Below are 20,800 nucleotides of genomic sequence, written 5' to 3'. Positions count from 1 at the left end.
AAGGGGCCACAGGAGGCTAATGCCTTAAAGACTATGCCCTCCTTGGAAAGGATTAGGAGGTGGTTTTATAGTTTGGGGAGTGGAAAATAGGGCCACAGATGAGGATCAGGGTAGAGGCAAGCTTGCATTATTTCTCAAAGCTGGTATTTAGGGGCTCCAGATCTGGTTCTGGTAGTCCTCCTTCTTCCTGGAATGAAGAAGGCTTCATCAGGTAGTTATTCCACTTGCTGGGGGTTTTAGTTCTGCAGAAAAGCTCAGATATTTTGTGTATATTCCTTGAGGAGGAACCAGGACCCTGCCCCAAGGCTACGCTATTGTCTCTTGCCTGCTTCTCCCAGGAGAGTCATCCCTTCCCTTCCCTGATTAGCAACTGCCCTTTGGAACTCAGGGAAGGTCATGGAGGCTGAGGTGTATTCCCTAAAAACAAGAAATGGAGGGCGCAGAAAGGCTTGTGTACCCAGGAGCCTCACAGGGCCCTCCTCAGTTACACTACCCCCAACTTCCCAGGAACTTGCCTTCAGGACTTTGAAGGATGTGAGGAGCAGTCACGGTACAGGGGCGACATCAACAAACAGCTTCCTGGATAAGCGCCCACCTGGGCAGTTACTTTCCTGTGTCTTCAGCAGCTGTATGTCCAGGGAACTGGAGGGGAAGAGCCCAGAAACTTCTCAGGACACCTGCTGGGGGCTCAGGTCCCAGCTTTTCCCAAGCTCTGTGGCTAGAAATCACCATGAACCACAGTAGAAACAGACACATCTCAACTTATTGGTGGCCTTATTTCTAACATCTTTCCAATCTGAGAACCAACCAAAGTGCTCCTATTTCAGGCAACCAAATCCTTCGATTATGGATGCAGAGGGAAGCTTCAGTCGTGGTTCTGTCGCCTGGCATATGGGTGATTATGAGAACACCGATCAAAGAAATTCCAAATGGGCCATCCTCCTTAGGCAGAGCAAGTCAGCCTTGCCAAGAGCATATAGACCACCCAAGCTGCCAAAGCTACCAGAAAAGGAGGAGGTATGATCATTTGCTTGTCTGGATCATCATAGAAAATGTCAAACTGTTTTAACGTGAATTAGATAATGCTATTTAATAGTAAGTCTATGAATAATCAGTACTATAGCTCCTTTTAATCTATCAAAATTGTTTGTAGTTCATATTGTATTTCCACAGTGATGTCCATCCAGTGGGTAGGTGGGCATTTTCCCCATTTAATACCTAAAGAAGATAGGTGGTATGGGGTTCAGTCCTTAGGACCACTTATTTATCATATGGTTTAACCTGGAGAGAATGGCCATCTGCTTGGTTTCTAAAACCTGAGGAAACTCTCAGCCTGTGAAATGGAGGTAAATGTATAGCCTATCTTAAAACCTCACAGACTGGTTAGCAGAGTAAGAATATACCAGTTCCAGAAACAAACTCAAGGACATAGAGAACAGACTTGTGGTTGTCAAGAGGGAGGGGAGGGAGTGGGATGGACTGGGAGTTTGGGGTTAGTAGATGCAAACTATTACATTTGGAATGGATAAGCAATGAGGTCCTACTGTACAGCACAGGGAACTACATCCTATCACTCATGATGGAACATGATAGAAGATCATATGAGAAAAAGAATGCATATATATATATATATATATGTTTATATATATGTAAAACTGGGTCACTTTGCTGTAGAGCAGAAATTGACAGAACATTGTAAATCAATTATAATAAAAAAATGTAAATAAACACACACACAAGAATATACCAGTTCAAATTCCATTTTTCCCCCATTACTATCTAGGACTCTTGAACAAGTTGCATCACTTTTACCAACGTGGGCTTTTTTTATTAGTCAAAGGGGGATATTAGTCTTTGTCCTGAATATTTTGTAGAGTTATCATGAGAGTCCAGTAGGTTGTGTAAGCATATGTTCTAATGAACAACAATTTCCTGAGGTCCTTCTGCACAATCCCACAGCAAATCTACTTTGTAATCATCCATCATTTCAATAATGAGTGTGACAAGCTCCCATGGTAGGGAGGGAAGAGACTAGCTTGGCTACATTGAGAGACTCCTGTTCCTATGTGGAGGGAGGCTCCTTGATCAACTGGAGAATCTGCCACTGCCCTAGAATACTGCTTAACCCTTGTCACCAGAGATCTGATTCACTTGCAGTTTTCCACTTGACAATTAATTGTACATCTATTGGAAACACTCTGTGAGGAGCCTTGGAAGTCCTCCTTGGTACTCCTGCTCCCCAGGGGTATTGCTCTGCATTGAAGAAGGGAGTAGGCCAGCTGCTGACATTACTATGTGGTCCAAATTTTTTTTTTTTTTTAAAGGCAGCACTCATGGCATATGAAAGTTCCCAGGCTAGGGGTCAAATTGGAGCTGTAGCTGCCAGCCTACACCAGAGCCACAGCAACACCACATCCCAGCCATGTCTTCGACCTACATACAGTGCAGCTCATGGCAATGCTGATCCACATTCCACTGATCAAGGCCAGGGATCGAACCCACTTTCTTGTGCATACTAGTCAGGCTCATTACTGCTGAGCCACCACAGGAACTCCGAGTGGTATGAATTTTGAGCTGGGTCCAAATGAGATTTATTGCAATATGTAAGGAGGAGACTTGGATTAAATATTTTCTACCACTGAAGTAATTTTGTGTGAGCTTAGATCAATCATGGATTAAATGTTCTCAAATGCCACCTCCTATCATTCACTAAATCCAATTGAGATTTTTTTTGCGCACTAGAAACATCTCTTAAAAGACTGATTTGGGGAGTTCCCACTGTGGTGCAATGAGATTGGCAGCCTCTCTGCAGCCCCAGGACACAGGTTCAATTCCTGGCCAGCTGAGCACAGTGGGTTAAAAAGATCTGGGGTTGTGGGAGCTCCAGTGTAGATCACAACTGCAGCTCAGATCGGATCCCTGGCCAGATCCCTAGAACTGCACATACCATGGGGCGGCCAAAAGAGAAAAAAGTCCGATTTTGAAATTATTTCAAACTTTCAGAAGTGCAAGAACCCTACAAAGTGAACTGACACACTCCTTATCCAGCATCATTAATTGTTCATTTTATTTGCTTTAATGCTTTCTTTCTACACACACACACACACATTTGTTTTTACTGAACCATTTGAAGGCTGCTTTACCCCTAAATATTTCAGGGTGCACTTTCTAAGAACAAGGATATCCTCACATAATGATGGTACAATGATAAGATTCAGGAAATTTAGCACTGATACAATATTACTTCACCTATAGTTCATAAGCAAATTTTATTAATTGACCCAACGATGTCATTCATTATTTTCCCTGATCCAGGATCTGACCAGGATCATGTATTACATTTGGTTCTCAGTTTTCATTATTCTCATTCAATTCAGAACAGTTCCTCAGCTTTGGTCTGACATTCTTGAAGGGCTTGGACCAGTTCTATAGAACACCTTCTAATTAGGGTTTACTTGACATTTTCTCAGGTGATGTGTTTGGGGCAGGAATCCTAAGGTGAATGCTGTCATGCCATCCTTAGGGTATCACATCAAAGAGGCACTTGACTTGAGTTTAACTCATCACTGGTAGGGTAATGAACCACTGGTTCATACCTCTTCCCTTCCAGAGGTAAATAAAACACTCTATCATTCAAAATAAGCTTTTTTACCAGCTAGGCTTTCTTCTAAATTCCAGAGATACCTTAGGAACTTGTTCCCCAAGTCCAGTTTTTGGACCATCCCACAGGGTTCTTATGGATGATACATCAGTAGGTACTCAAGCCTTCCCCCCACTCTACATAAACTTTCTTCTGGGAAAACAGCTTGGAGTAAATTATAAATTCAAAAGAAAATCATGAGTACAATGTGTATAATGCTGCCAATGAGGTAGGCCTTTGGCATTACATCAGCCCACATGCGTGCCTTGTTTCTATATTCACCTGAGATGCCGCACACCTGCCATTTTCATGCTGCAGGAATCAGAACCACATCCTGGAAGCAGCTTTGGAAAAACAAAACGTCAGCGGTTTTGGGGGACTTGGGGGAGACTTTAAATGTGTAAATCTATACACAATTATCACAATGCTTTCTCATCAAGATAGATGGTTGAAAATGGGGGTATTTTGTATTCATGCTCTTGAGTTTGGATTTATAAACTAAGTTTAGAGATTAATTTTTAAGAGTTTCTAAGAGCACAATTTATGGTGTTTAACAGTATATATCATTCTTGTATACATTACCCCAAATGCTCTTACAAAGTTTTTGGAAATCAATTGGGAAAATTTCTAAACCATTTCTTTGTTTCCCCAAATTTCTTCTTTAAAATCACAAACTGTCTCTTAAATTCTATCTTCTATTACATTTGTTGTTTTCCCATCTTGATTTTTTGGGTGACCTTTTTTTCTCCACATAAATAATAGGTACTTAAGTGCTGTCAAATTTATGTCAGATTTATGATGTTCAACATCGCCATCCATTTCTATTTCATTACTCTGCTTGCAAATATCCCCATTGCTCCCTTTCCTTCCAAAACATGGACATAATCTCAGTGACTGATACATTCTTTCCCTCACCCATTCACTCATTCACATTGGGTGTGAGGGCAGTACTTCTCCGATTTTTATGTGCAGACCCATTGTCTGGGGATCGCATTAACATGTGGATTCTGATTCAGTGGGTCTGGGAAGGGGCTCGAGATCCTGCGCATCCATCAAGCTCCCAGGCAAGGCAGCTGTGGCTGGTTCGGGGACCCCGAGTTGCAAGGTGCTGGCGGATTTGCCCCGAGCTCATTTTCAGCCAGGAACAGGAGGGACTTGATGGAGCAAAGGGGAGCAGGAGACCAGGATGAAGTAACAGGGCAAAGGCAGTGATCAACTAGCGCCATGGTGGAAGGGTGCGTGGTCCAATGAGATTGGATAACCATCAGCCTGCAAAGGGGGGTGTTGGGTGCTGAGGCCAGAGGAGAGGGGCCAGGTGTGGAGGGACTTGGATTTTTCTGGGCCAGCTTCTAAAGAGAAGTGACAGGGATTAGCCTTTCATTTGGGGGAGGTTATTTAGACATCAAACTGGAAGAGGATTCTTTAGAAGTGTTGCTCTGAAAGAGAGGTGAGTTTGGAGGGCACCTTGGTATGAAAAATGAGGGACTGAAAGAAGGCAAAGAGAAAGGAGAAAAGATGATGCATTTGGGATGCAAGAAAAGTAAGTTCAGCAAGTCTGGGTACTGGTCACGCGGAAAGACTTCAGTTGCTGTGGAAGGAGGTGGTGGAGACGCATGGACAGCAGGCTTTGTGAGATGGGGGGCATGTGCTAAATGAGAGAAGTGAGTGCTGCTAAGCCTCTTTAGAAGACGCTCAATTGTTAAGGAAGGAGAAACTGAGCATGAAGAGTGGAGAGGTGTTTATGGGAGAACATTTAGTAGCCAGGGAACTAGAAGGTGAGAGAAAGGGATGATGACGATGGCCTGAGGTCCCCAAGAACACAGAGGGCAAGGACAGCTGTGCACAGGGGTTAGTCTCTTCCCTCCCACTGTGAAGGAAGTGCTACCTCATCCTCTGTCATCTCTGGGGGCGGCGGGGGGGTGGTGGTCCTAACTTCCACCCCTCTTCCTCAGCAATCCCTTCACAGCACATATCCAGAGATGGGGTGAATTGTCTCTCAGCCCTCAAGGGAAAACTCTTAAGTCTATGGTGTTCCCTGTGTTATGGATATTTGCTCCAAAGTCCTCCTCCTACAACCTGGTGTGAAGATGTTCTGACTCTCAGCTTCATTTTGGGTCCCCATTACATCATCGGGCTGATAGCTTAAGTACCTGTGTGAGTTAGGGTTCTCCAGAGAAAGACAGCCAGGAGGATGGATGGATGGATGGATGGACAGACGGATGGATAGACAGAAGACGTCCTTCTTTTAAGGAATTAAGGAATTGGTTCACATGATTGTGGAGGCTGGCAAGTCCCAAATCTGCACGTTGGCCAGGGGGCAGGAGACCCAGACGAGGGTGTGGAAGCAGCCTGGAGGCAGAACTCCCTCCCCAGGGGGATCTCAGTCTGTTTCCCCTGAAGGAACCCCTCAAGGAACTGGCAGAGGCCCGTCCCCATCACAGAGGACACTATGCTTTACTCAGAGTCTACTCATCTAAATGTTAATTTCATCTGAAACATACCCTCACAGCACCACTCACACTAGGCTTCAATCAACTATCTGGGGACCATATCTTAACCACATTGACACCTAGTATTAACGATTGCACTACCCACCTCATCCAGGTGTGAGGATTAAATGAGGTAATGGAGCCAACAGGACCAAAAAGCCCTGTGATATGTACCTGTGTCTGGAAGTTCTTTATCAATGGCATGATTTTCAAGGGAACCTGGAAAACACTCAAAATTTTCATTTAATCACAAAGGATTTTGAAATACCTACTATTACTTCTTCCCATAGACTTAAAACAGGATTCAGTATTATGTCACTACAGAAGTTACGCTTAACAGCCTGTTTTTTTCCTGAGGCCGTTATGTATCAGTGACACATTTCATGGAAGCTATTTTGTAATGCCCTTTATTTTCCTGAAACAAAATTCATAAAATAACCTACTTCCACCTATAGTTTATAACAAACCAATATAATGCCCTAGTTGTACTATATTAAAACTTATATTAATATATATTTTAATATGTAGACATTGGGGCACTAGCAGATTAGAACAGAAAATATAGGAGTTCCTGTCATGGCTCAGTGGTTAACGAATCCGACTAGGAACCATGAGGTTGTGGGTTAGATCCTTGGCCTCGTTCAGTAGGCCGTGAGCTGTGGTGTAGGTCGCAGATGCGGCTCAGATCTGGCATTGCTGTGGGTGTGGTATAGGCCAGCAGCTACAGCTCTGATTAGACCCCTAGCCTGGGAACCTCCATATGCTGTGGGTGTGGCCCTACAAGACAAAAAAAAAAAAAAAAAGGGGGGTGGGGGAGGGAAATATAATGAACTAAGCAGATGCCTACTTCTGTATGGCATCTCCGTGAAGGCAACATCTATAAGTGGAGATCCTACAGACAGACTGGACTCAAACTCCATGAATGCCACAGCTATTGGTAATATGGTTTTCCAAATAGGTCATTTTTTTAAAAATTCTAAACCTTATGAAGCAAAATCTTGCCCCAGTTTATACAACAGTGGCATTCCTAGAAAATTCAGCCCATGATAAGATCATGAGAGAAATGAATTGTGCTTTTATGCAAGGCAGAATTCAATTATCAGCTTAGATCATTCTAAATAGGTCTTTCCCCCGAGATGAATATCAGCAGGATATTTAAAAGTCACACAGGAGGCAGGACAGTTCCTCATTCCATTGGGGGGGGGTTCCCACACATTATAGACCTTCTCCTACCTTCAGTAGGAGTACCTTTTCTTTACCCTCAGTCCTCACTTACCACCCTGACAACCAAAAAGTGCTGTTTCCCAAGCACCGCTGTTGAAAAATCACTGACATAGGGAGTTCCTGCTGTGGCTCAGCAGGTTAAGAACCCAACATGACCCTGTGTCCATGAGGATGTGAGTTCCATCCCTGACCTCACTTAGTGGGTTAAGAACCCAGTGTTGCCAAAAGCTGTGACATAGGTCACAGATGTGGCTTGGATCTAGTGTTGCTGTGGCTGTGGGTAGGCCTCAGCTGCAGCTCAGATTTGACCCTTGGAGCAGGAACTTCCATATGCTGCAGGTACAGCAGCCATAAAAAGAAAAAAGAAAATCACTGACATAGACAGTGAACTTATTTCAGCAAGAATCCCTGGAAACGAGACCTCTAGTCTGATGAAATCTAACAAACAAATCATACGCAGCACCAGGAAAATGTTGGAGATAAATTCAAAGGTTTATTGCACCAAATGCCACAGAAAAATGGATCAAAATAATATGTGAACGAGTTTTAAGAAAAAATGTCCATACACTGACATGGAAATCTATTTAAGTGATCAAAAATAGAATGTCTTACCAATTGCATTAATGGAGTTTTAATAATAACGAATCAGTCCCAGAATTTTCTCCTATTTTAAACACCACTTAAATTTAAGCATATGTAATCTTGCTTCCAAGATATACGGTTCACCAAATGCTGACATTTAAAAATGAACATTCAGAAGGGGCTGCTTGATTTAAGTAAATATTATATTAAAAGGTCCCTTCCCCAAAGCACAATAGAAAACAAAGGGTTCACATTTACCAAGAAGCTAAAGACTTTTTGGATTTAATGGTATGCACAAACAAAATACCTTCAAAAGTTCATATTAGTGGAAAAATCCATAAATTTAAAAGAACTGTGAGGTTACTGTATATTCTTTATGTACAACCAACTCTAGTTACAGACTGAATTTTATAAAATCTCAGGACCTAATCAGAAGGGCCTAAACAACAGTTTAATATCATTCAGCAGGCGGGGATTCTCCTCCCTCCAAAACAAAGTTAATTTTGAAAAATATGGTTAAGTTTTAAAAAGTTGCGACGCGTAAACAGCAGTTCCATGGGATGTGAAAAGTTGAAAGTTGCGTTCATTAAAAAACAGCACACTTGAGGAAAATGGATTGAAGCCTGTACAAAAAGCTATTTAACACTGATAAAAAATAAAATACTTTGGAATTATGCACAAGTATGGAAGCTGCATTTTACATTTTCATTACGCCTCAACGTACACAACTCTCTTTACATTCATATCACTTGGCGATCTATGCAAAATCCAATGCGACGTTCTGGAGGGAGGCCTATCAGAGTAACTCAGACACACACCTGCCTGGTTGTGCCTCCTTCCAGCTTGCTCAGAAAAGCAAGGTGCTACACAAGGTACACTCAACAGGTAAGACTTCAAAGCTGAAGAAACCCTAAAGATGGAATCCTGTCGACTGAGGTAGTTTTCTCTGTTTTTACTTTTTTTTTTTTTTCATGTTTATTTTTTCCTTGAGGTGGGCCTGGGCTGAGGGGCGGGTCCCTTTTTGCCTCTTGGGCTGAGACCAAACGAAGCCACCGCCTGGGTGGGGTCTGGTGTGCGAGGGTACATCCCGAAGTGACCCGTGAGATCCTTTGCGTTCCCGCTTTGGGGAAGATGCTGAGTTTAGCGGAAGGAACACAGGAGTGTTCTTCAGAGGAGGGTTATAGAAGAGCAGTGACATTCCTGGTCTGTGGTGCAGGCAGCAGCCGGGAGGACTGGGGCTGCCCGGGGTCCTGAGGTCACAGAGGCGGCATCCCCAGGTGGCCCCCTTCCAGGGGAGCCTGGGACAGCAGGTGACGAGGCAGAGCCAGTCTCCTCCCACTTTGAGGCCCAGTCTTTCAGGTACAGAGTTCAGGATTGGCCACATAAAGCTCAACGTCCCCCGGTTTGGGTCTAATTTTCAACAGGCCACTATGTGCCCACAAGAAAAGAACTGATTTTATATCTCATTTTCTACAAACTCTGGAAGGTGGCAGATGAAGGAAAGTGCCCAGAATGTGTAAACAAGGACAAGGAACCAGAGATGGGGGAATGCTTGAAACTGGTGCAAGAGGGGACGCTGTGACGTCACTTGTCACAACAGGGTCACACGCAATGGAACATGACTGAGGGACGAGTGCAGCCGCAGGTGAGGTCCGCTCCCCGTGAACAGGACAACAGCAATGGTGTCACAGAACCGGGGACTCCAAACACCAATCTTAGGTGTTGGGCAAGAGCAAACAGAAAGACACAGACAAACGGACAATGTTAATTTTGTTAAAAGACAGAAAAGTACAAATTAAAGACCTTAAAAGAAGAGCCTCAATGCACCCATCTCCATTTCACATGGTAAATAACAGGGGGAGGCAGCAGTTCTATTCCTAAGAATCTTTCTTAACAAATAACACAGCCAGAGTTCCTGCTGTGGTGCAGTGGGTTAAGGATCTCGCTTTGCCACAACTGTGGTGTAGGTTGCAGCCATGGCTCGGATTCGACCACCTGGCCTGGGAACTTCCATATGCCGCAGGTGGGGCCATTAAGAAAAAAAAAAAAAAAGGAATAACACACCTTTTCTTCTCCATGGGTTCTGCTGCTCTGCACTTTCAAACAAATAACTAACTTGCACTTGTAAAAGAATTACAGACATAGCCTTATGTAACCTGATGTTTGGGATGAGGATTTTCTCAACTAGAAAATCTGAAGTCATTCTAAATCTTGAAAGGGAAGTCGTTTCATATTCTTAGGTGCAAAGACTACATGGAAAGGGCCGGAATCAATTCATAAAGGAGTGGAGGAAATCAGCGCCTGGTTATATAGTGAACTATCAAGACCTGTAGGATGCTGTTTTCTGTACGAGGTCAGCTCCTGCCTTTTAATGATCCATTTATCAAAAAGTCTTTTCCTTTACCCTGGATGTCAATATATTGTCTGCTTCATGGTTGGTCAATAAATTCAAGTTTCTTTTATGTCAACATAAAATCAAGTTCTTGCTTGCTTGTTTTTGTTTTTTTAAAGAAAGCAAATGATGCTAAAAAACAAACAATTCTTCATTTTGGCAGGTTTTATACTATGGGTCAATTTCTGGAAAGGTGTTTTGAAAAGAACATTGGGATTGGAAGAGACAGAAATGATAATGTAAAAATTTAGGTCATCTATGAATTGTTTATGAACGTTCAAACTAATTACTTTCATGACTTGTCCTGAATGGTGGCAGGTTTTCTTCCCCACCTGGATAGCTGTGCCTTTTAAAGTCTAAACAGTCATTTGTATTAAATATTATAGGAAGGGGGTAACCTCAGCTGGAAGAATTTAGCAACAGAAACTCTCTTGAGCTTATACAAATAACTTTGGTAAATGGCCTCTCGTGAAAAGGCTGCTGAAAGCCCTGAAGCATCGGGACCAGCCACGTGGGGTCAGGTGGTGCCTGTGGCTGCCACAGACCTCACCTTGATGGGATCCAAATGCTACATTGATTCTTGGGTTTATTGCACCAACAATCCACCCTTAGCCTGCCGGGGCCTGCAGTCAAACAAGGTAAACTCAGAGAAGACTGGCCTCCCAGCCAGGCCACCTATGTTTTACATTAGACGGTGACACCAAAGCCACCGGAGCTGAAGATGGCACCTGCGCTGTCTTCACTCCACCCCTGTACCTGGTGTCCAGGGTCCCTGCCCTGGCCAGTTCCTCAGGATAGCGGGATAGCTTTCTCCAGTTTGGAGAGCTCGTGCTTAACTGTGAAACAATTCCTATTGGAATGGTATGTGCGTAGTTCAGCCCTGCTCTGAGGCCGCTTGTCACCGCTGTGTCCAAACACAGGCTATCTAGACCCCCAGCTGGGCATCCACGCAGGGTTCTGCTTCCTCTGCAAGAAGCTGGAAGGCTGCCCCCTGCTGACTCCAGGGTGACAGAGGCCTGATGTGCTCAGGACAGTAAACCATAGTCTTCCAACAGGCACCCCTGGACAGCGACACAACAGACACAGCCCAGAACTGGAATGATCGCTTCCGCTGCTCTGCTCTGCTCACACTGCATCGTCCCAGGGGGTCTGCCCTCTCCCTCCTTCAGCTGAGCATCAGGTTTTACTTCCTCCGAGGAAGAGCTGTCCTGAGTGTTAGCTTATAACAGTATTTGGGCCACGTAAGGAGAGTGAGTGCTGGCGACGGCTGTCAGCAGAGGCAGGTCGTTGGACTCGATCCTGAACATGGGGAAAGGAGAGAAAGTTATTTTCAAGCAGCAGATTTACAGGAAGGTACCGCTGCCAGATTCCAAGCCCGCCTGGTGCGCGCTCACAGCTGATGGAAGCACTGCACCGCTGTGTGCAGGGATGGCTCCAGGACCCCTTCCTGCATCCTGCCACCTTTTGCACACCTCCTCGTCCCGCACCCCTCACCGCCCCTGCGCCCCCAACCCTGCCAGCATTCCTGACTCTGCACTGGGCTCAGTTATTCCCCTGGAACCTGGGACAGTGGCAATGTTTTCCAGACCCTTGGGGGTTTCATCAACCACGCACACAAGCAAGAACCTCACTGAGCATGTGTGCCCAACATGACACTTTCAAGCAGGTGATGCTTGCAGGTGCGAATGGTTCAGTGGATGTGCCTTGGGCTGCTCCTTAATACAGGGGATACAGATGGGCCCACGCATCGTGCTGCCAAGAGTCCTGAAAGATCAGGGCATTTGGTCCATGAAGTACATCCTAATGCTTTCCCTTGAACTCCAGAAACTAGAAATTAAAAATAAAACTGAAAAAGGCAGCTGGCATGACCTCCTGGAGTTTTCCATGCTTTCTCCGGCAATGCTCCCTACAGATCACATTTCAGAGCAGACTGGAAATTTCCAGCACCAGCAGTGCTGCTGGCCTGACTGAGGGTAATAGGGCTAAGGAGAGTCTGGACAGGACCCCCCACTAACAAGGCGTGGAGGGTGAGGAGGGGTGGCTGGAAGTAAAGCCACCTACAGGATCCCTCTGCTGGTGATGCTGGGCAGCCTGCAGCCAGGGGCCGGGCAAGTGTCCTAGAAATGGAAGCTGCACATAGGCCTTGGGAACCCACAAGCCAGAACTGTAGTGTGAAGCTGCTGAAGAGATCAAAACAGAGACTGAGGTAAAACTACCACCAGGCCATACTCGGCAAGTAAACGCCTCAAAAGGGGAGAGTGGTTTCAAAATGAAGAATGTAAAAAACCAAAACAAAACAAAATAAAACAAAAAAACCCACAACTGTATGACAGGAAACTATTAAGAAGCAACAATACCATTAAGTCATATCCTGGCCATGAAAAGTGAAAAGTCTGACATGAATGCAAAGGCCTGAGTCTTGAAATAATACTCTGATTGGCAGTATTAATAGAGAATTTTGGGATTGTTTTATACACAGTATTTTCTTGCCACCAACTGGGGCACCATTGTCACAGGGAAGGAAGGGGAACAATGCCCCGTGACACAATGTCTTATTGTTACCCCTCAGAGGAAAAGTTACACAGAGGGTGAAACACAAGTCAGAATTTCTTCTCCCAGAAAGGTTAGGGCAGAGACCCACCCTCTGGGAGACATGGTCACTGTGATACACACGCCCCCTCTTCTGATGGGCTTGGATGGGAGGGAGGAGGGCAATTACCCCAAGAAATGCAGGTGGACCCCCACACCTGAGCGATGGGCCTTGCCTGCCTCCTCCAGAAAAAGCAGGGAAAACACATCTTCAGCTGCCTGTCTACATACAGCTCATGACTTCCACATCTTGCTGGGTGACTAGAACCAGGCAGATGGAGGAGGATGCTATCTTTCATTTTAGAGGATAAAATAGTCAGGGGAAGACTGACACAGGACCACTCGCTGAAAGGGCTGTGTTTGTTTCTGGGTGTGAAACTCTGGTGTCAGATCCCAGAAATGCGCTGTTCACTGGGGAGCTGCAGGCTCTGGGGCCTGTTGGTTTAGGGTCCGTGAACACAGTGCTAGGGACAGCCCTGTCACAGGGAGAAATGGAGGCAGTTTAGGGTCCGTGAACACAGTGCTAGGGACAGCCCTGTCACAGGGAGAAATGGAGGCACTTCAAAGAACTCACCCCAACACGACACTTAATTCCTTCACATGGACACGTGTGTGTCCACGGAGATATTCAGACAGCATCTTACTCTTAAGGTACATCTCCTGCAGTCTGTCTTCAAGATGCATGATGCACTGCAAAGCCAACCACATTCACAGTGAGGGCCAGTGTTTTAACAGCTGGAACTCCCTTAATCCATTGCTAAGTACACAACTATAATCTCATTTCTTTAAAATATACTTTAAAAATACACAAGGCGGAATTCCCATTGTGGCTCAGCAGAAACGAATCCAACTAGTATCCATGAGGATTTGGGTTTGATCCTGGCTTCACTTAGTGGGTAAGGATCCAGCGTTGCTGTGAGCTGTGGTGTAGGTGGCAGATGAGGCTCGGATCCTGCGTTATTGTGGCTATGGTATAGGTCAGCAGCTGCAGCTCTGATTTGACCCCTAGCCTTCCATATGCCATGGGTGTAACTCTAAAAAAAGACAAAAAAACCCAGAAAACAAAAACAACCACAAGGCATCTCAAACTCACTCTACCACTAGTAGGGATAAGAATAGGTTTTTGTGAACTTCCCTAGAGGCTCAGCAGGTTAAAGATATGGCGTTGTCACTGCTGTGGCTCGTGTCACTGTGCTACAGATTTGATCCCTGGCCCAGGAACCTCCACATGCCATGGTCGTGACCAAAAAAAAAAAAAAATAGGCTTCTGTAAAACAATACAGTTTAATTTTTCCAAAGACTGTTATGATCTTCATATACATACCTTCTAGTCTTTTTTAAAAGGCATTTTTATACAGTCAAAATCATTCCATAAGTACAATTATTTCCTGCTTTCAGAAAACTTTCTAATAATACCTTCCTCGTGTTATTAAAAATTCTCTTTTTTGCTTTTTTTTTTTTTTTTTTTTTTTAGGGCCACACTTGCGGCATATGGAGGGTCCCAGGCTAGGGGTCAAATCAGAGCTGTACCACAGCCACAGCCACTTGGGATCTTAGATGTGTCTGTGACATACACCACAGCTCACGGCAATGCTGGATCGCTGGCCCACTGAGCAAGGCCAGGGATCAAAACTGCAACCCCTTGGATACTAGTTGGATTTGTTTCTGCTGCACCACAATGGGAACTCCCTAAAAATTCTTTATCAATGTAATTTTATGACTATATAATTTTTCAGAATGTACCTTTACTTAACCATATAACTATCTGCATTTCTGTTATGACACAATTTTGCAAAGAGCATCTTTGTTGCCATTTTCCTGTATCTCAGGGTATTTTGGTGCAGTGCATTCCCAGAAGAATGGCTGGGACAATTTTATTCTGAACTCTTTTTCTTTCTCAAGAGTGTATTTTAACTAGGTCTCTAGTAACAGTAAAGAAAGGGCAATTATTTTCAGGACATCACTACCCTTGGAGTTGTGTCCAACTTCATTTCTGAGAGAACAGCCACCATCTGTGTCTTGCACCAGAGGCAAATGCTGTTGATTTGGCAGGCAGAACTATCCAGCCACCTTCAGGAAGTCACCTGATGGCTCTGCCAAGGGTAATTCCATCAGACATGATTTTCATAGCCCATTATGCCTATTTTTCAGGTAAAGATTAGCTGATGCATTTGAAAATGTTGATGGTGACCATCTGGGCCGAGTGGTGATATGGAAAAAAGCACCCCTTAGAGATGCAGTCTTTTCCATTTTTCATGGACTTAAAATCTTAAATGCACCATGTTGGGGGGAGTGAAACACAACTTGTGAATGTGTTAAGAGTAATAATCAAAGCCCAGAGGATTTCAGCAATTCTGATGAAGATGTTCCCCCAAGTAAACAGAGTTAAGTGGTGAAAGATCTCTTGTTAAGCTTCAGTTCCTTATGAAGGAAATACAAAGTTTTAGTAAGAGTGTCATAAAATATTAGCAAGAACATTCACATTACATTGAACCCTTTACATTTTAAAATAGTTAATTTACAGTGGTTTCATCATCCCCAGGACTATGTGTGTTGCAAAGTGGAAATAAAAGCAACACTGGTTTGGAGATCCCATCGTGGCTCAGTGGTTAACGAATCCGACTAGGAACCATGAGGTTGCGGGTTCGATCCCTGGCCTCGATCAGTGGGTTAAGGATCCAGCATTGCCATGAGCCGTGGTGTAGGTCACAGACGAGGCTTGGATCTGGCATTGCTGTGGCTCTGGCGTAGGCCAGTGGCTGCAGCTCTGATTAGACCCCTAGCCTTGGAACCTCCATATGCTGCAGGAGCGGCCCTAGAAAAGGCAAAAAGACAAAAACAAACATACAACAACAAAAAAACCCCAAAGCAACACTGGTTTACATGGACTGTACAGGAAACTTGAAGTCAAAGCATTTATACACATTTTTTTTAAAGTCTGATTACAAAATTAAACTGTCTTTGGATTCCCTCTCTCCCCTTTCTGAGATGAATTTCTTCACTTTTAACTTCTGAATTTTAAATAGCTACTTTCTCTTTTGGTACTGAGGTACTAACAGACGTTTAATCCTGTGTTTCATTGGAGTGATTTTTAAGGAGAATTTTAAATGACAGATGAAGTTTTCTTTGATCTTGATTTTTTTCAGGTTATCTAAGTCATTCATATTACTAAGTGGTTAAACATAACTTATGTCCAAATGAAGTACAAAGAATTAACTCTGGCAATTTCTTGCTGGGATAACTAAGGTGTCAAATACAACGAGAGGAGTGTCCGTGAGGATCCAGGTTTGATCCCTGGACTCAGCGGGTTAAGGATCCGGCATTGATGCAAGCTGTGGTGTAGGTCACAGATGCGGCTTGGATCCAGTGTTGCTGTGGTTGTAGCGTAGGCCAGCAGCTGCAGCTTCAATCTGACCCCAAGTCTGGGAATTTCCATATGCCACAGGTATGGCTTTAAAAAAAACAAAAAACACAACAAAATGTTACAAGAAATATGTATTACAGAATAAAAGATAAAAGTCTGGTAAATACTTATAACAGGTAAAAAGCTATAAAATCAAATATATCTTTCTTCCCTTACAGAAAAGGAGATTCCCACCTCTAAACCAGCATGATGCCAGGTGCTACTAGAAAGAAAAACTGTCTATAAATGTAGAAGAGAAATAAAGCCCTAATAATCCACAGGTGCCTCTTGTGTTACCCCCGGGACAGGTGTCCTGTGGTTTAAAGCCGAATAAAGGTTTCAGTGAAAAGGTGGTATCTATCTTTACAGCCATGAATACCGTTTCATAAAACTAATTATTATTATTATACTAATAGGAGCTTTTCTTGAGTGTTTATAACATCCAACACTGCTCTAAGCACTTGACCTGAATTATCTCACTTGATTTTCATAATCTCAGGAGGTAGCTCCTGCGGTTTCCCAGCTTTGACCCTGACAAGGCACTTGGCCAGGAAGCAGTGGGGCCTGGACCTGAATTCAGGCTGCAGGACTTGGAAGCCCATGCCCTGGCCAAGGCCCTCCTGGCTGCCAAGGTGCCTCATCTTGGCCGGAGTTCGGACGGCAGCACCTCAGAGGATTCCCCCATGTTGAACAGGTGCCACCTTAACCTTACAGACAACAAAGGTGAGGTCCCCGGAGGCTCAGACTGTCCACCATCACCCAGCAAATCAATCACAAAGCCTGGACGTGACCCCAGAGACGTCCCGGGATGCCCTGGGCCACCTCGGGTGATAGCAGGACAATGTTTGGAAGCTCCCTCTTTGAGGACAAAGTAGCCTTGACCTTCTGAGTAATGTGGTGCAATTGCAGATTCGGTCCCAAGGACTCACTTCTCTGCCAGCAATGGGTGAGGTAATTCACATGCACCTCCCCGCTTGGTGGTTAACAGCTCTGTATTTTCTGTGAGGCCGGAAGGGAGCTGTGAGCTGTCTGGGTTGGGGCTGAGGGCAGAGTGGAGAGGAAGGGCCGGAGGCGGCTGCTCACCCAGCTGCATCTCCACTGGCCAGGGAGCTCCTCCCGCATGAATTGACCCTCAGCACCGCTTCTGCTTTAGAACTCTCCCTCTCTCTCTAAATATACTGCCTCCATCTTTCTTCACACACACACTATCCTGGGAACCCGGGGAGAACGGCTGTCTGTATTTAATGTAAGGTTATCGAAGTAATTTTAAAATCCCATTCGAGGAGTTCCCGTCATGGCTCAGCAGTAACAAACCCAACTGGTATACAGGTTCGATCCCTGGCCTCACTCAGTGGATTAAGGATCCAGCATTGCTGTGAGCTGCAGTGTAGGTCACAGATGAGGCTCGGATTTGGCATTGCTGTGGCTGTGGTAGAGAGTGGCAGATATAGCTCTGATCCAACCCCTAGCCTGGGAACCTCCATATGCTGTGGGTGAGGCCCTAAAAAGATAAAAAGAAAAAAAAAAATCCTATTCAAACAACTGACACCAACCCTTATGGATTATGGAGCTTCAACATTTACACAATCTTCTATTTTATCCAGAACAACCCTATGAGGGTGGTCCCTGAATAGACAGAACTCCAGTCCCTTTGGAAACTGGCTTGCTTGGTATTGATCTGATAAATAGAAAACCCAGGAGTTTTCCCAAAGGAGGATTTTAAATTTCCCTTCATGCTTGACCCCTGTAACTCACCTACTTCTCCCTGCAACCTGTTCACTCTATGCTCTTTGCCTCACAGAAGGGCAGCTGTTGCTGAATCTAGCCCGTGCTGGCTCTGTGTCACCTGCTCCAGTTTTACTTGGGCTATCAATCAGTTACATTAAAAATAATACGACTGAAAGTGTTTTTAGCTCTATTTCTTTGATGACAGGAGAAGACAGACTTACAAAATCGGCAGGGAGGTGAAGTTTGTGCAGCTGCAGGATGGACTGGAGTAGACTGGACACCTGACTCGAGACCAGGACATCCTGGCCGAGTTTCGTGCTGTCTACTGCCTTCCTCTGACTTGTGGCCACCTGGACACTCCACTTATCCGTGTCTGCGATGATGCAGACTGCCTCGGCAATAGGTTCATCGAGCACGGGGTGCTGCAAGGGAAGCATAGGGTCAGTTCCTCACCACGCTTCTCAGCACACTTCTGGTGATGCTCAGAGCAACCAGAAATCTCTGGCAGCATCAGACCGAGGGTGGACAGGGCGACCTGGGGGCTACAGGAACCGAGAGGTGCCCAGTGGGCTCAGCCAGGAGTGTCACAACATTGCTATTTATTTTTTAATTTTTTTCTAATGATGTTTTTATTTTTGATATAAAATAAGTCTTTCAGATAAACCAAGAAAAAAATGTCTACATAATCCCATTCAGTAAACAAACAAATAAGAAACGAATTTAAAAGAAACTGAGATCCAGACTGGCTTCAAGTATCTGATATGGTAACAAAAGTGTGGATGATGTAAAGCTATTTAAAAATTAACTCAGAGGAGTTCCAGGGTGGCTCAGTGGGTTAAAGATCTGGCAATGTCACTGCTGTAGCTGTGATTACTGCTGGGGTGCAAGTTTGATCCCTGACCCGGGAACTTCAATATGCTATGACACAGCCAAAAAAAAAAAAAAATTAACTGGATAAAATTGCAATCATGATTGTGTTCTTCCATCCAGAAGGCACACTATACATGTCAAATGTTCACAGGTAAGTAAAAAGACACACCATTTCTCTCCATCCCAGGACATTAAAGCCCATGTGCTTCTGGAAGACTGCACTTGACTTTTTTTTGGGGGGGGGGGGGCTGCACCTGGGACATGAGGAAATTTCTGGGCCAGGAGTCAAATCAGAGCTTCAACCTACACCACAGCAACACCGGATCTGAGCTGCATCTATGACCTACACTGCAGCTCACTGCAACTCGGGATCCTTATCTCACTGAGGGAGGCCAGGGATACAACCTGCCTCCTCATGGGTACTATGTCAGGTCCTTAACTTGCTGAGCCACAAGGGGAACTCCTGCAGTTGCCTTTTAAAGTGGAGACTCAGAAGAGGGTGAAGGATTCTACTGCCATCATTCCAAGAAGGAGGTCTGGTGGGGAAAAGGAATGTCCCCTGAAAGATATGGTGCTTCAACCACTAAGCAATGTTGGTTCAGTAACTGCGCTACCTGCATCAGCAACTCTGACAACTGACTGAAACCAGACGGGGCCAGGGAGTGACTGATCGAGCCGAGGCCAGAGGGTGCGAGTGTGGCCACTGACAAACATGCTTGAACACAAGCTCCTTGGTAACTGGGCAGTGGTGGACAGAGCATGTTAACCAGTAAACAGTGCCCCAGGGCAATAGGGTAAAAGCTGACACAGTCAAGGCAAGGGCCTAAAGCAACCAAATTCCTTGAAACTGATCAAAGTACAAGCACTTCCCCACCAACTCCTTTGACACAGGCTTGGTGTCCCATGTGTGCCAAAATCGATAGCACAAAAGCCCTCCTGGCCCCAAGCTAAGAGAAGTGGGTGTGGGCAGGTATACAGACAGACGCCCCTCATGGCCAGCATGCACGGGCACAGCTTCCTGACCTCAGTCACCAAAGGAAAACATGCCTGGCTTCCACGGGTCATTCTGTCCCTGCCGCTGCCCTGGTGCCTTTTGCCACTTTGGCTGCCAGGCCTAACTTCCTCCTGTTAACTTCCTCCTCATTTCCCCTTGGACAATGAACTTTCCTGGCTAAATCCTGCAGGGCCCACCCTCCCTGAGTCTTGGGAGGTACCAGGGCCAGTCAGATGCTTCCTCCCTAAAGCAGGGAGCCAAGGACGCTCAGGGCCACCGTGTTCCTACCCAGAGAGCAACTCGGAGGTGCCTTGTTTCCCACCTACCCCAAGCCTAGTTCTTCAGCCTTCTTACCATTTTTAAGAATCCCTACTTTCCCTCCATTTAAATGAACACAAGTTGGGAGTTCCCATTGTGGTGCAGCAGAAACAAATCTGACTAGCATCCATGAGGATGGAGGTTCGATCCCTGGCCTCGATCAGTGGATTAAAGATCCAGTGTTGCCGTGAGCTGTGGTGTAGGTCACGTACTCGGCTCAGATCTGGTGTTGCTGAGGCTGTATTGTATGTAGGCTGGCAACTGCAGCTCAGACTCAACCCCTAGCCTGGAAACTTCCATATACCTTGGGTGCAACCTTAAAAAATGTACTTTTTTTTTTTTCCTATTGAAAAGAATAGCAAATAGCAAATCAGACAAAGCTGACTGGGCCAATATTTAAGCATTTGTTCAAATAATCCTTTTTTTTTTTTTTTTTTTTAAATCTTTCTATGGCTGCACCTGCAGCAGATGGAAATTCCTGGGCCAGGAGTTGAATTGGAGCTGCGAACTTGTGGCAACCTAGGATACTTAACCCACTGATTGAGGTAAGGGATCAAACCCAAATCCTCAC

The 20,800-nt window shown here is 45.0% G+C and overlaps 2 protein-coding genes across 4 annotated transcripts in view; one reads left to right on the top strand and one right to left on the bottom strand.

Moving 5' to 3' along the window:
- Positions 1-11,336, top strand: part of C10H4orf45 (chromosome 10 C4orf45 homolog) — a 57,791-nt gene extending 46,455 nt beyond the window's left edge. The window contains exons 4-7 of the mRNA XM_047798111.1: positions 828-1,017; positions 9,152-9,294; positions 10,804-10,838; positions 11,248-11,336. Coding sequence (XP_047654067.1) covers positions 828-1,017; positions 9,152-9,294; positions 10,804-10,838; positions 11,248-11,336 — 457 coding nt within the window. The remainder of the gene's footprint in view (positions 1-827; positions 1,018-9,151; positions 9,295-10,803; positions 10,839-11,247) is intronic.
- The window catches only part of FNIP2 (folliculin interacting protein 2), a 132,879-nt gene continuing 120,970 nt past the window's right edge, over positions 8,892-20,800 (bottom strand). For all 3 annotated transcript variants that reach the window (XM_047751645.1, XM_047751646.1, XM_047751648.1), the window contains 3 exons: positions 18,269-18,469; positions 13,491-13,606; positions 8,892-11,626 (listed from right to left, as the gene is read on the bottom strand). In XM_047751645.1, the coding sequence (XP_047607601.1) occupies positions 11,548-11,626; positions 13,491-13,606; positions 18,269-18,469 (396 nt within the window). In that variant the 3' untranslated portion in view covers positions 8,892-11,547. The remainder of the gene's footprint in view (positions 11,627-13,490; positions 13,607-18,268; positions 18,470-20,800) is intronic.

The sequence above is a fragment of the Phacochoerus africanus genome, chromosome 10 (genome assembly GCF_016906955.1).
Source record: "Phacochoerus africanus isolate WHEZ1 chromosome 10, ROS_Pafr_v1, whole genome shotgun sequence".
NCBI classification, from domain to species: domain Eukaryota; kingdom Metazoa; phylum Chordata; class Mammalia; order Artiodactyla; family Suidae; genus Phacochoerus; species Phacochoerus africanus.
This window is presented reverse-complemented; position numbering and strand designations above follow the sequence as displayed.